We start from the raw sequence: 14,569 nt of genomic DNA on the forward strand, positions 1-14,569 counted from the left end.
GCAGGAAAGACCTCAGCAGTATGAAGATATTCTTTAAGGCCATGTTGAAACTGATGGTGAGGTTGCAGCGCTGTTAACATTTCCTTGATTAAGATGCTACATGTGGTGTCCCATTCATGACCAGCTTTCAATAATGGAGGCAGCACTTGGTGGGTAAATACCACCTACCGCCACCCATTGTGAAAATGTTCAAAAGCAGGACATACTATTTGGGTGGGCATTTTAAAGTTGAACACAAAGTGGGTGGGAGGGGAGCTGACAAAATTATAGGGGTTACTGGATTCCTTTGTCTACAACAACCGGGATTTATTGTGTGTTGTCCTGCCCACTTTTTGACCACCCGCCTAGATTCCCCCCACCCAACTGAATAAAATTTCTGGAGAGTGAACCTGTCAGGCTGCCTTGTACCACACAGTACTGGTATTCTTACATGTTTAAAGGACCTAAAGAGGAACTAAACTGAAAACTGGGGGGGGTAAAATACACCTTCAATCCCTCAGGCATGACATAGGCTGAAAAAAAAATTTGCCAATCTCACTGCGCGTGCGTGAGATCAGCAGATTTTTCTGTTTGCGGGAAAAGGCTCTTTCTGCGCATGCCCAAGATGCTAGAGCCTCCCGGGATGTAGGTATGTGGGTATCCTTAGAGGCTTTGCGCTCCTCTTCATTCTTGATCGCCTAGGGGGCGGTGCTGCACCCTTTTATGTAAAGAAAAATTCTTTTTTTTTTTTTAAAGGGTGTTGCACTAAAAAAAAAAAAAAAAAAAAAGAATTTTTACTTTACATAAAAGGGTTGTCTGCCCTTTTATCTAAAGTGAAATTTCATGAAAGTTTAGGTACGTTTTAAGAGCTTAAATGTGAAAGTGTTCAGACATGTCTATCTGAGGATGGAAGGGAGGGGGGTGCGCCATCCTGAGTAACTTGCCAATTTGATGTTGTTGGTGAGCTGATAATAGACTGTTGGGGTTAAATTGTGTGGCAGGGTCATGAGTGTTAACTTACATGGCAGGCTATAGGATGGAGAGATAATTCTGCTAAATATCCATCTTCTTCAAACCAGCAATGATTATCAGTCTGTGAGACTTGCTACCCAACCATTCAATATCACTTTAGTGTTAATGTTTACTTTTAGCTGTGCCGGCTATGTGCTGTGATAATAAAATCTAAGATAATAAATTTACTGGTTTAGCTTGAATTGTCACTAGTTGAGTGTTTCAGAACACCTAATTTGTATTCCTTTTGTAATATCCGCTTACCATAGATTTATTTTAGAACAGTGTTTTACCCATTTCTTATTTTCATTCCAGTAAATTCTGAGTTAGAAAAAATGTAAATTGGTATCATTTGAATTTGCATAAATGCAACTTACATTTGCATAAATGCAACTTGAGTTTGCATTTATTTTCCCCACTGAGTTTTAATTTTAAACATAATTTGAAAAACCTATACTTTCTGATTTTATACAGGTATTTTGGTCTGTCAGAATCACTGTTCTAGAATGAAATATGTTCAGATAGCATGACTGTATTCATCTTTTTGCAAGAATCATTGCATGTTAGAAAACTCAACCTTGCATCAAAGTACTATGCATGTAAGAATCTGTTTGTGCTTGCTTTATTATACTTGTTGCGTGAAGGTCATTTAGTTTTCATTACAATTTTCACCAAATTGCTTTTTAAGTGTGTATAGTCAAGCTAAATTGTTTACAGCAGGTAATAGAATAAGGACCCAACAGTATTTGTGTCCTTGTCTGTCAGGTATGAAGGAAATGTAAAAATATTCTCTACTTTGTAGCCAAAGCTAAATAAGTTAGCTTAGTTTTAATATACTAGCAGTCTTCTCACTTCATTGTTCACTTCTCCTGCCTATTTGAAATGGTTTGACAAAAATAGAGAGTTCACCAACCCTATACAGGCTGCAGCTTAAGGGTTGCTGGTTGAATTAAAGGTTGCTTGATACTCTCATATGGACTATGTCTTTGCTGTCCAAATATGTTTATTTTATGTGGAGGCCGGGTTACAATTTGAAAGCCCCAGTGAAGAAATTTGTTTTTAATCAATTACCACTTCTGCTGCTGGAGGTAATGTACAGTTTTGCTCCACAGAGCTATTACATTTACCAAAAAACCCTATTGTGCGCACATATAAGTAACAACTTGCACATGCACATCAATCAGTTCAAGACTCCAAGATCTTCTATACATGTGATAGCTCAGAGAGCATGAGGAGTAGGGGGGAGCTGCATACCGTAAGCCTAGTAACAGTGATAACATTTATTCTACCCTTAAAATAATGTGATAATAATGATATTGTGGCAATATCATTATTGTAGATGGGTATTTAAAGAGGAAGAGGAAGAAAAAAAAAACACACCTTCAATCCCGCAGGGCAGACTGAACACTCCGTGGGTGTCTGGCATCTGGTCCCGCGACATCCCGGAGCTGGTGCTTCATTCGCCGCCATCTTCGGCTTCTCTTCCGGGTTCTTCCTTCTACATCACCCGACCCATGTGCAAGATTGGGTGACGTGGGATGAAAAAAAATTTGCCAATCTCACTGCGCATGCGTGAGATTATTATTCTACTCTTGATTGAAGATAACCATGGGAGTTGATGGATACGAGAGCATTATAAGGTCTACCCGAAAACAAGTCACCATAATTTCATGTTTACTGATACCTTGGTAACATTGGCTGTCACAAAATATGAATAAATAGGTTCAACTGGTTTACAAAAAGAGTCATAACTGCAGTGTTCTCCCCAGCCCCTTTCAGCCAGGTGGTCACTCCACCCGGCACTTTTCAGGAACCATCCACTGAGTTTGATTGGTTACTGATGAGTTGAGTCACAATACAGGGGCTGCCACAAGCTTGAAAAATTTTCTGGGTTGAACACTGAACTGGCAGTATGTATACTTTTTGTGTCAGGGGACAGCCTTAGTAATATAATATTTAGGTGTAGGTTTATCCACTCAACTGCTAACACTTTTTGCATATTTTAAATCTACTAACGGATAAACATTTATAAATTAAAATGCAGAGGTCCTACAAGAGTGTGAGAATTAGCATTTGTTTTAGAATATATCACTGTTAAGAGTGAACAATGATATGTAATCTTTTTGTAAAAAGATTTGCTAACATTTTGTTTTGTTTTTTTGTCTTTAGTTTTTGATCAATTAGATCTTGTCACTTATGAAGAAGTAGTGAAACTTCCTGCCTTCAAAAGGAAAACACTAGTACTTTTAGGTAGTGTATTTTGCCTGAAGTTTAAGTTCTACTATCTGGTACGAAATAAATTATAATCTTTTTCTTAATTTTTATTTTTTTTTCTAGGTGCACATGGTGTTGGCAGGCGACACATAAAGAATACACTAATTACAAAACACCCTGACAGATTTGCTTACCCTATCCCTCGTAAGTACTGTAAACTGAAATTCTGAAATTCAGGTTTCCTAAAATATTAAGCAATTTATTGGAACATTAAAGATTACTTAGTACTGTTTTTTATTCCAAAGCAAGGCAGAAGCACTGAACGTGTCTTGTAGTATTTGGCATCTAGACGTTAGTAGCAGATCCTTTTAAGTCCCTCTGCATCTGCGGTCCTGTTTCCTTCCCATAAAATTTCCTCCTGCTAAACAGCTGGAAGAAATATTTTGTGAACCGTCAAACATTTTTTGGATTTCTGCAGTTTTGGGAAGGTTTCATAAAGGACCAATGCTGTGAACCCGCAACTTTCATGATATGTAGACACACCCAGAGCCACTTCCAGCACGAATCTTAGAATGTCCTATTTCAAATGCTGGGACACTTAAAACTTACAAATGGTCATTTTTGGGAACAAAGTCATTCTGTCGAACTATTGGTTAATGAACACCTACCCTGCATGTTTAAAGCCTATTTTAGTTAAGGGAGCACATTGTCCTTGCTGACCCCTCTTTTAAAAAGTGCTAGCTGTTTGGCATCTCTTTTGGTCCAATGACCTCTTTACTTTCTGTAGCACTTCCGTAAGACAAGCATGCAAAGTAACACCTCTGACTTCATCTGATTCATGATTGTTTTGGGTCAGTAATTTAAAGGCAGCCAGGTAGCTAGAAATTTATGAAGGAGGTCAGCAATTGCTGCCACAATATTTCTTTCAAAGAAAGACAGGCCTGACATTACCCTTTTTGTTTTATAAAGTTAGTATTTTTTATGTTCGAAATTCCTGGATTTCAGGAGTCTTGAGACATTTAAAAATGAGCTCCTGCTACACTTTCCTTTTTACAAGAATTTCTGTGTAAAGAAAGTGTTGGTTTAATCCACACAATTTATATACCAAAAATTTAAATGATCAAGGTCATTACTGAAAAATGTATGTGAACACTTTTGGTTTGCTAATAGGTATGTTTGCTTATTTAAAAAACTAGTAAAAGTATATCTGTTCCAGAACAGAAAGTTTGTAGAATGGTGCAGAGACATCATTGATTTGGGATTTAGGGGTAAGCATTGGGGAGCGACGTGAGGAGTGGGAACAGTAGGGTGCATGAGAGTAATTGTGGTTGAGATACCATTGCTGGTGGATATTGGGTGAATGGCGGAAAGGTGCAGTGCCTGGCAAGGTATAAGGGTGGCAGATGGCAGAAAATTGTTGAAACTGGAGATGAGGGATCAGGTGAGGAGCGGTAACTGTACTGTTTAATGGAAGGATTGAGGAGCAGGAAGAAAGTAGCATGGGGTAGGTTAGCAGTGGTCAACAGTGGCATTTGATGGAGGAGTGAAGATCAGGGAGCCACAGCATCTGCAGGTGGAGGCAGCATGTAAGATCAAGTGGAGCTGAAGTTTGAGGAGCTGATTGGATAACGACTGTGCTTAGAATTGCTGTGAAGTAGTGATGCTCAGCAGACCCTGAGCTCTCCTCCTCTTCATTGCATTGAAAATGGCAGTGTTCAACAGCAGCTGTTGCTTCTGAAGTCTGGTAATCTGGCTGGTATTATCTTTCCTAATGGAGAGTAGGTTGATGTTGCCAAGGGAAAGTTTACTTTATTTTTTCACTGAAGAACTGGAACATGTGCCTCATGTTTTTGCTTGCCCTGTATTAGTTTCTCTTTCTGCAGTGGTATAACAGAAGAAGTAAATTTTCATATAAAATATGAAAAAAAACTCTAGTAAGAATTTTATTTTATAGAAGTATATTACAGAAGGTCATGATTTTCTTTACTTTCAGACACTACAAGACCTCCAAAGAAGGATGAAGAAAATGGGAAGAATTACTTCTTTGTATCTCATGATCAAATGATGCAAGATATCTCCAACAATGAATACTTGGAATATGGCAGCCATGAGGATGCTATGTATGGGACAAAACTGGAAACAATAAGAAAGATCCATGAACAGGGACTTATTGCAATACTTGACGTAGAACCTCAGGTAACTTTATTATTTTTTTCTTTTTTTTTTCCAGACATAGTGATCAGCACTTGAACCTTTTGTCATATTGAAAACCTGTAAGTGTATCTATCCTATCTATCCTTGACAGCTTGGCTGCCTACTATTTGTAGCTCCACACATTTCATATTCCTTCCCTTTTGTTTAGATAAGACCTCAGGTTCAGCACATTACTCAACAGGCCAGCAGTAAAAGTGTCTTCCTTTCCTGCATTACGGTGTCATGATGTCACATGACCATAAAATGTCATACACAGAAAAGCCACAGATCATTCTTATCCTAATCCATAATTGCAAAACTTGATAATTGTTTTGAGGCACAATTTTAAATTGGGATATAAAAATATGGAACCACCACAATATCTGTCCAAACTAATACTAAATGGATGAGATACAACATTTAAACATTGTTTTGTTACACAAAAATGATTAAAACAAAAAAACAAAATATCATATCCCTAATGCACCATTACGCAAAATGATTGGAAGTTTAAGTATCCATGTCTGCATCTCAATGGAGTTAATCTGAAAGCAGGCTTTAAGGCATAACTAGATTTAAACATTGAAAAAAATGTGAGCCAGTAGATTCTTTACTGCAGAAAGAAAAGTAAAATAAATCTCAGTCATTTTTTTTTAATTTGCCTCCTCATTCCAACGCTTCATCTTCACCCAATCACAGCAAGTAGCTATGCTACATGTGCACCTTAGAGTACATTAAAAATGTGTAAAGATAGGTAAGTTTGTTTTATTGCTTGTCCCTTCTGCAATAAAGAACCTGCTTGCTCACCTTTTTTTTCTACACTTTAAATGTTGATTCTTTAAATTTCAGTTAGGTCATGTATACTTTAGATCATGTATTACTTTGCCTCAAAAGACGTATAGTTCCTAAGCTATAGGTTGCTTGTACATCTGTTTACTATGCTTTCAAATTGTTTAAGGGTATGGAAGAAGATACATTTGTATATACTTTTAGAATAATTACTGGATCTTTTTTTTTTTTTTTTCTAGGCTCTTAAAGTCCTGAGAACAGCAGAATTTGCTCCTTTTGTGGTTTTTATTGCTGCACCTACAATAACCCCAAGTATCAGTGAGGTAAGCTTACTAAATATTTTTTTCCCCAAATGCAGCTATATAATTTTCACAATGATGAAAGTGTTTTTGTGGTTAAATTTCATTTACTTTTCAAGATATTTATTCTTGAAGGTAGAAGTTTTATTTTTTGAAGAGGATGTCTTGCTCCACTTACTAGATTACATTCTTACAATCATACTATCACCATATGAATAAAAAAAAAAATGGGGGGGGGTGGATCATTTCATATGATCTCCTGAGATTACTCTAGATCTCCTCTCTGTGCCAGAGCTGGATGTTGGTAGTTTATGACAAACAGTTTGACTATGTTTATGGCAATAATATCTCATCTACCAGGGATACTTAAGTCAGTCCCTGCCATCCCCATCCCATTCCACGCCACAGTCTTTCTACAGTGCCTTCTCTTTGGAATTGAGTTGTAGGAAAGAATGTATCAAAATGTATCTACAACTTTATATTGTTTATTAAAATTGAAACCTTGTGCATACAGTGGGCACAGCATACCATTCCAGTGTTCCTGTGTTTCAGTAAATTCTGCTGTGCATCAAACCACCCTCCTGATATAGATCAGTTACCAGATACATGTTACCCACTTAACATGAATATTGTAATATGGGCTATTTTCTTATTCTTGTCCACTGATAATGTCATGAATAATTCCAGTATTTAAATGTCATATTGAATCACCGCCTACTTCCAGTTACCTGTCCCCCATTTGTAAACCTCCCACTTTCAGTTCTGCATTTTGACCTTCAACACTGTTTTGGAAGGCCTCCCCTCAACACTGGTATCCTGTGGTACTGCATTTACACCCAACAAAATTTGATATAAAAAGTTACTTATGCAGCAACCCCAAGTGGAAGAAAATCCATCAGAATTGTATAATATGTAGTATAGGTGTATACTACTAGGTGCCTAAAACTGAATAAAAATTATTAGTGAGCTTTTTTTTTATGTGTTTATTTCATAACTTTTTTTTTAGTTGTTTTTCCTATTACATCTTGTTCTAAATAGAAATTGATGTGAGCAGCCTGTTTGTAGTAATGTCCTTGCAGCTGTGTGGTAGAGATCCTGTCCTTTGTTGTTTCTTTAGTAAGGACCTTCCCTGAGTGATCCACTGTTGTGTCAGCCCATCCGTTTCCAATAATTGGTGGCACAACAATATAATTGGGAATAATAGTAGAAATTACCAGGGTAATATGTATCTTCATATCACACAGCATTCATTTAGTATCTAGTATTTACTCAGCGCTGTCAAATCACCATAGGCTAATGTAATAGTTTTGGTTGGGTGTCCATTTAGATGTTTTTTGTTTTTTTTTATTCAGTGGTTTATGTTTTACTTTAATTTTGTTTTGTTTTCCTAAATTATGCTTTCCCTTTAACTTACACACTTGCAAATTTTACTAAGCTTCCACGATGGTGCAGAAAATTACCTGTAAGTACCAGAGAGGAGTTTTATATAGCAGAACCTTAATGCTAGTTTTTCTAGACTTTGCTAGCTAGATTCCCATTCACCTTGTCTGTTGAAATTAAACTTTGTGTTAAGTATTGTGTTAAGAAGTAGAGTTGTACTTTTACAGTGAAACTCAGCAATACTCCCTTGTCCTCTACATTACAAACTATAATTGTACTAAGTACCTTAAAGGTTTACAACACTAAATGGAGGCCAGTTTAAGCATTTACCTTTCCCCTATAAATACCATAGTACGGTTTATCTAGTCCATTATATTCAAGTTTCATCTGCATAGAACAGACAATGTGATACAGCCCTGGGGTCACTGTTATGAACAGGTTAGGTTCCCATGTGCAGTTATGGTTTTTAATGTTTAGTACAGTTAGGGAGAGCATTTTGGAGTTTCACCAAAAACTACAGCTGCACTTTTTAATCCTTAGAGAAGGGCAGCCTTCATTTAATCCTGATCCACTGCTTGCAGCACACAATCCTCCCCAAGTTTTGATTAGACAGTACCTTTGACCTCATAAACTGTCAGGTCCTAGAAGAAAACTATATTCGATAGGTCAGATAGCAGCAGTGATTGGTTATATTAGATCTGTCACTAAGTTGCTTCTAATTTGCAAAAAAAATATAGCTGGTGAATCACACTGGTAGTTTCTAATTTTGCTCACCTGCTAAGCATGTAGATTTTCGAGTCACTGAACTTCGCTGCTAAAGTTTTACATGTTTAATAATTTAAAGGTTTTTAATCTTTATAAGCATTAGCATATTATGCAGCTTTCATTAACATGAAAGTGGCTTGGGTTGTAAATTACGGCCTTTTTATAGGAGGCTTAGGTTTTTACTTTACTAAGTTTTTACTAAAAAATGACATGCAGGTTTTTAACTAACTATATTGAATAACACCCCAAGTAGTATAACAATATTTGCAAATTCTGCAGCTATCTGTTTTTCTAGTTGGCAAAAGGGATCAAATCAAAATGGTAGCATAGTCCAACTGTGCAGGAAGTTTCTAATCTAAGTGTTGAGAGTTACATCTCTTGCCAACTGTGAACTCATTTGTACCACACTGAAGTCCGTTTGCTAACAATGGCTTTATGTGCCTACAGTTGCATTATTATTGAATGACTTCATTGTACTTGATTATAAATTTCATATTACAGATATTGAATAAACTCAGATAGAATGGCTCAATTCAGTTTTATAATCATATGTTAGAAAATAGATCAACGTAAGCTTGTCCTGTCTACACAGTACTAAGTTTGAAGTGAAAATACCACGTTACTAATGTAATGCTGCACGTCTTTTTTTGCACTCCTGGAATACATATGTCACAGTTGGCTACCTTTTCCTATAAAGTGACCTGGTCACCCTGAGCAAGCCTGCTATCACTGTCTTGTCCTATCTCACAAATGTGTTCAGTGTCTGCCCTATTTCCATCACATAAAACCTGCTATCTCACTTGATTTCTTGACATGTGGAGAAAAGTTAATAAATATTTTTTAATATTTTTTTTCCCTTTTTATGATTTGCTTAACATACACACCTTTTCCTGTTTTATTTATTATTTCAGGTTGGGAAGGAGTCATTGTATGCGATATAATGAGCTTTATTTAGTACTGCTTATGTTGATTCACAATTGCAGGGAAATAGAAGCTTATAGGCTGCAATATTTACCTGAAGTTTACATTTGAATAAAATTCATTTAAATACAAATAAATGTTCATTTTATTTAGTTGTTAAAATGGGTAAATTCAGCTTGTTTTTAGTTTCTGCTTGAATTTGTGATTAATTTTAGGTTCTTGTGAAACTGCACCAAACTTCTTCAGACAGCCTTTGCATTCCTATTGGGAAGAGAAGCAGTTTTACTGCAAACCAAAGCCCATTTTAAAGACCTTTGTATCTGACTTTGCATAAAATATTTGCTATAGGATCGCATTCAACAAATAAGCATGGGGTATTCATACAAAATCGTTACAGAAGCTAAAATAAGGGCCCCTAATTTCTTGGTGTAAAAATAATTAATGGGTGATCGTTTTATCTTGTAGACATGATTTGTGTTCAAACTCCAAGCCTTTGGATTTTAGTTACTGATTTTGTTTTTACTTTTTCATTTTACAGGATGAGTCTCTTCAACGCTTACAGAAAGAGTCTGAGATCCTCCAGAGAACATATGCACACTACTTTGATCTAACAATTATCAACAATGAAATTGATGAAACTATTAGACATCTGGAGGAAGCCATTGAGCTTGTGTGCACAGCACCACAGTGGGTTCCAGTGTCCTGGGTCTATTAGACCACTTTCGACAGAACTATTGGCATTTTATTACTTCTGAACCACCTCGTGCAGTACTTGGAGAAACCTCTTTGTTGGCATTATGTCAACTGGTCTTGGCCCCTAGAGACTACCTAAATGTAGTGTGACCTGAATTTATAATTATTGTTATGTCCTAATAGATGGAAATGAACTGAGCAAATTTACATTTTAAAGAGACAGTATCTTTTTTTTTTTTTTTTTTTCTTTCTTTCTTTTTTTCCTTTCTTGTGTTAAACCGTACATTTTTTGAAAATCTGCATTATTCAATTCTTTGGAATGTTATATTTTTAAAAACCATAGCTTTTTTTTAAAGGCCTATGAAAACTGCACAAGTGATATGCTGCTTTCTATAATCTATTTTAATATTGGGAATTTTCATTAATTTAGCAGGGGTGAAACACTATGTTTTAGAGTCTTTTTAGAGTCAGTGGGCCAATAGTAAAGGCATATTTAATTTATTTACACTAAATAGCCTTCATCTATTGAAAGAGGAGATACCACGTATTTAATGGCCTTTATCATTTACTGCATACAATAGAAAATTTTATTTGATACTGTCTCTTTGAAGAGGTCTGTAAACAATATAGAGATTTCAAACCGGGTCTTAATGCATGTGGACAGTCGCAAGCGTTTATACTGTTGGTGTGTCTGTGTTGAACAAAACTGTAACTTACAAAAACATACATTCCGTTCATGGGAAACCGTACCCGAGGGAATTAAATAAAATTATTATAACCGAGTTGTAAACCTATGCACATCCCTTGCATTTTGGGCAACTTTATAAAAAGAAACTGATTTTTATTATTAATCATGTAGTGAAATGTGTTTGTAATTTTTGTCTCAATTTTAATTTTTGTTGTAAACAGGGAAGGGTTATATCAATTTTTTTCCCGTTTTCCCTCCATTTTGGGTCTGTGTTGTCGAGAGAGTATTAATGTAAAATTAAGTTGTAAGGAATTTTTTTCCTCTCTTATGCATATGTAATTGTTAACAATGCACAACATTTTAAGAGTTATATAATAAAAGGTTTTTGGGGACCTCAACAAAAATCAAAAATATTCCATGTGAATTAATGTTAAAGAGAAAAAGAAACAAAATATGGCCTATAAATTCTAAATGAAATCAAAGTTCAAGCTGACCAATATTTTATTTTATTTTTTAAGCAAAATTTCTTTTATGTGTTCATTTATATGCCTTTCGGTCATTCATTTATTGTGACTGGAAAATAAATGTAATTCTGGTGGCACAGTGGATGATTGTACAGGTAGTTTGTCTAGTGAATTCATAATATTTGGTCTTAAAGCAGTTGCTAACGGGTTAATTTTTACTCTGCATCTCTTCTCATTTTATTGGCACAATATAATTGCAAAAATTTGAAGCACAAGGTATACAACAAGTAATCATAATAGGTTATTCACCAGTTATTTCAAAATATATATATATATATATTTTTATGCAGAAGGCAACAGGCGAAATAGACACTTTCATAAATAGGCATTGTTGGGTGGAGATATTCAGTCTTCTTCCTACTCAATTCTAAAATGTTATTTCTAATATATTGTTACATTTTTCATTAGTCATTTTTATTTTATTTTTATTTTTTTTTTAAATATATAGTTACAGAAGCTCTAAATATTACAAATGTTCCTTTACGAATTATGTTCCATTTGGATTGGAGCCCTGTATTTACTCATTTTGGAGGTAGTGACGGAGAGTTAACAGGCTGTTATGAATATTTGTGACAGTAAACCAAAAATGAAATGTCTTCATCCAACATGTTTTGTTATCTTCAACAATGTTCTATTATTTTTATTATGATTTTACATATACTGTCTTGTAAATTTTCAAGCTCATTGTAAACTTCCATAAAAAAATAATTGCTCAAGGATGGTTGGGTAGGATAAAGGTAGTGAATAAAAATAGTGAAAAATCACCATGAAAGTATAAATAAAATCAGATTTATTTTGTTCTGTGCTATTTTATTTCTCTGAGTCCTTCTTTTAATCTGTTAATTTGTTTAATTAATATATGTAATGTGGCATACATGTCAATAGATATTATGGCTCAAGACTGCCTCCTATACAATTTAAAATATATTTCAGTACTAAGACCTTTCATAAATGGTTTTGATATATCCTATTTAAAAAAAATATTAACCAGAATTTCAAAACATTTCTGTTTAAATTACCTTTTACAGCATTACATGAAACAGATAACTACATTTTAATTGCAGTTCATTTGAACTCTGTTGTTGTTCACAATGAACTTGTTGTGAATTATCTTCAATATTTTTTGTGTATTGCTTAGTCTCTAAGATCAGAGCCTCTCATCCTGTTTAAAATAATTGGATGGAGAAATTACTGGTGCTAGTGAAACCTAATTACATGATGTTGCTAAGTAGGTTTCTTATGTAAAGAACAGTCATTTTTTTTAGGTTTCCTAATTTATCTGGTTAACAGTTAAAATATCTTGCCAAGAAGATGTTTGTTTCCAGTGTCTGTTACCTTCATGTTACTTAAGCATTCAGATTCTGTAAATTATTTAAAATGTTCAATGAAACATTAATTGTATTTTCTTTTTAGAATTGCTCTCACGTACGTACATTCTGCTGAATGTTGGAAGTAATTGTCATTGCACTAATCTGCTCTAACTAAGGGCTACATCTAAGATTACTAAAAAGTTTAAGAGTATCATTAAGTGAATTTGAGTCATCTCGAATTTATGAAGTGTGTTAACAAGGGGAACTATAGTGTATTTTCACTAAAACATACATGTAGAGTTTTTATATTAACATTTACTTGTAAGCAGTTTTCCATGTGACTTTCAGTTCTGTATACTGGCTTTTCTGCATCTTCTTACATTTTATAATTTATCCTACTGAGTGTATGTCAAACAGGTGCAGCTAACAATTTGGAAAAGGACTGCTGAGATGATCAGATATGATCATCTTCAGTCTGTCAGAGCAGACTCTTAGACTTGCATTAAAAGCATGAAGAAACAGGAAAGCACTGTCACATCACTAAGCAGCATGCACATTCTGTATTTGCCATTCCTTTGTGCTTTTAACACGTTTGTTTTAAACATGAATAAGATGTACAAATTGAGTCCTATAAACCTTTATATTTAACCATTCATATTTAAAACACTTTAAAAACTCTAAAGGTTCCCTTTAATTTGATTTTGCAATTTTTTGTGGTCTCCTGAAAGAAAAGTTTTTTATTTCGGCGACTTTTCACGTTTCCTATATAGCTATCGGAAAATTTAAATAAAATCTACATAAATTCGTATTCTCTTTAGAAAACATTAAAAAAAAAATCATAACCCAGTATGAAAGATTTAACTGTACAGTAGCTCATAAATCAGGAGAACGCAGATACTGTCACTTTGTAAGAATGGTTAATCAGAATTAAAGCCAGGTGAAAGCTCTTTGCAATATGTTATTCCTGTGTTTATTTTTCTGCACATCATTGTCTTGTTGTACATACACACCACATGTAACAGTCAAAAGTTTGGATATACTTTCTCATTTAATGATTTTTAATGGACATCCAAACTAAGAAAGAACAAAATTCACAATAAACAAACCAGTTTTATATTTTAGATTCTTTAAAGTTTCCTTTTGCTTTAATGACTGCTTTGCACACTCTTGGCATTTTCTCAATCATCTTCATAAGTACTTGTTTCCTGCTTTGGCTTCACTCTGTGGTCAAACTCGTCCCCAACCATCTCATTTTAGTTTATGTTGGGTAATTGTGGAGGCCAAGTTTTCTGAAGCAGCACTCTGACTCTCCTCCTAGGTCATATAGCCTGTACATAGTCTGAAGGTGTGTTTGGGGTCATTGCCCTGTTTAAAAACAAATTTTCATCCCACTAAGCAAAATGGTATGTCACTGCAGAATGCTGTGGTAGTCATGCCGGTTTCAGTTCCTCGATGCTTCATGCTGCAAACTTTAATAGAAACCACTTACCTTTTTCTGTGTCTCACAAAGACATGACAAAAAACTTGAATTTGGACTTCTCAGACCAAAATACAGATTTCCACTAGTCTCGTATCCATTCTTTCTGTTTCTTGACCCAAGCAATTCTTCCTCATTAGAGGTTTCTTCGTAGCAATTCTACAATGGAGGCCTTTTTGATGTTGAGATGTGTCTGCCACTTGAACTCTGTTAAGCATTATAATGTGATCTAATCTGAGGTGCTGTTGCAGTTTCTAAGGCTGGTAACCCTAATGAGAACATCCTCTGCTGCAGAGGTAACTCTTGGTTTTCCTTTTCTGGGGGGG

General features: G+C 35.1%; 2 protein-coding genes across 12 annotated transcripts in view; both read left to right on the forward strand.

Moving 5' to 3' along the window:
• The window catches only part of CASK (calcium/calmodulin dependent serine protein kinase), a 152,623-nt gene extending 140,359 nt beyond the window's left edge, over positions 1-12,264 (forward strand). For 6 of the 10 annotated variants that reach the window (XM_072426984.1, XM_072427010.1, XM_072427022.1 and 3 more), the window contains 5 exons: positions 3,160-3,240; positions 3,328-3,408; positions 5,198-5,400; positions 6,426-6,509; positions 10,090-12,264. In XM_072426984.1, coding sequence (XP_072283085.1) covers positions 3,160-3,240; positions 3,328-3,408; positions 5,198-5,400; positions 6,426-6,509; positions 10,090-10,266 — 626 coding nt within the window. In that variant the 3' untranslated portion in view covers positions 10,267-12,264. The remainder of the gene's footprint in view (positions 1-3,159; positions 3,241-3,327; positions 3,409-5,197; positions 5,401-6,425; positions 6,510-10,089) is intronic. The other 4 variants (XM_072426992.1, XM_072427017.1, XM_072427030.1 and 1 more) reach the window with 1 other exon arrangement.
• The window catches only part of LOC140341373 (large ribosomal subunit protein uL2), a 331,097-nt gene that overhangs the window by 219,727 nt on the left and 96,801 nt on the right, over positions 1-14,569 (forward strand). The window lies entirely within an intron of this gene.

This window comes from Pyxicephalus adspersus, chromosome 1, assembly GCF_032062135.1.
Source record: "Pyxicephalus adspersus chromosome 1, UCB_Pads_2.0, whole genome shotgun sequence".
NCBI lineage: Eukaryota > Metazoa > Chordata > Amphibia > Anura > Pyxicephalidae > Pyxicephalus > Pyxicephalus adspersus.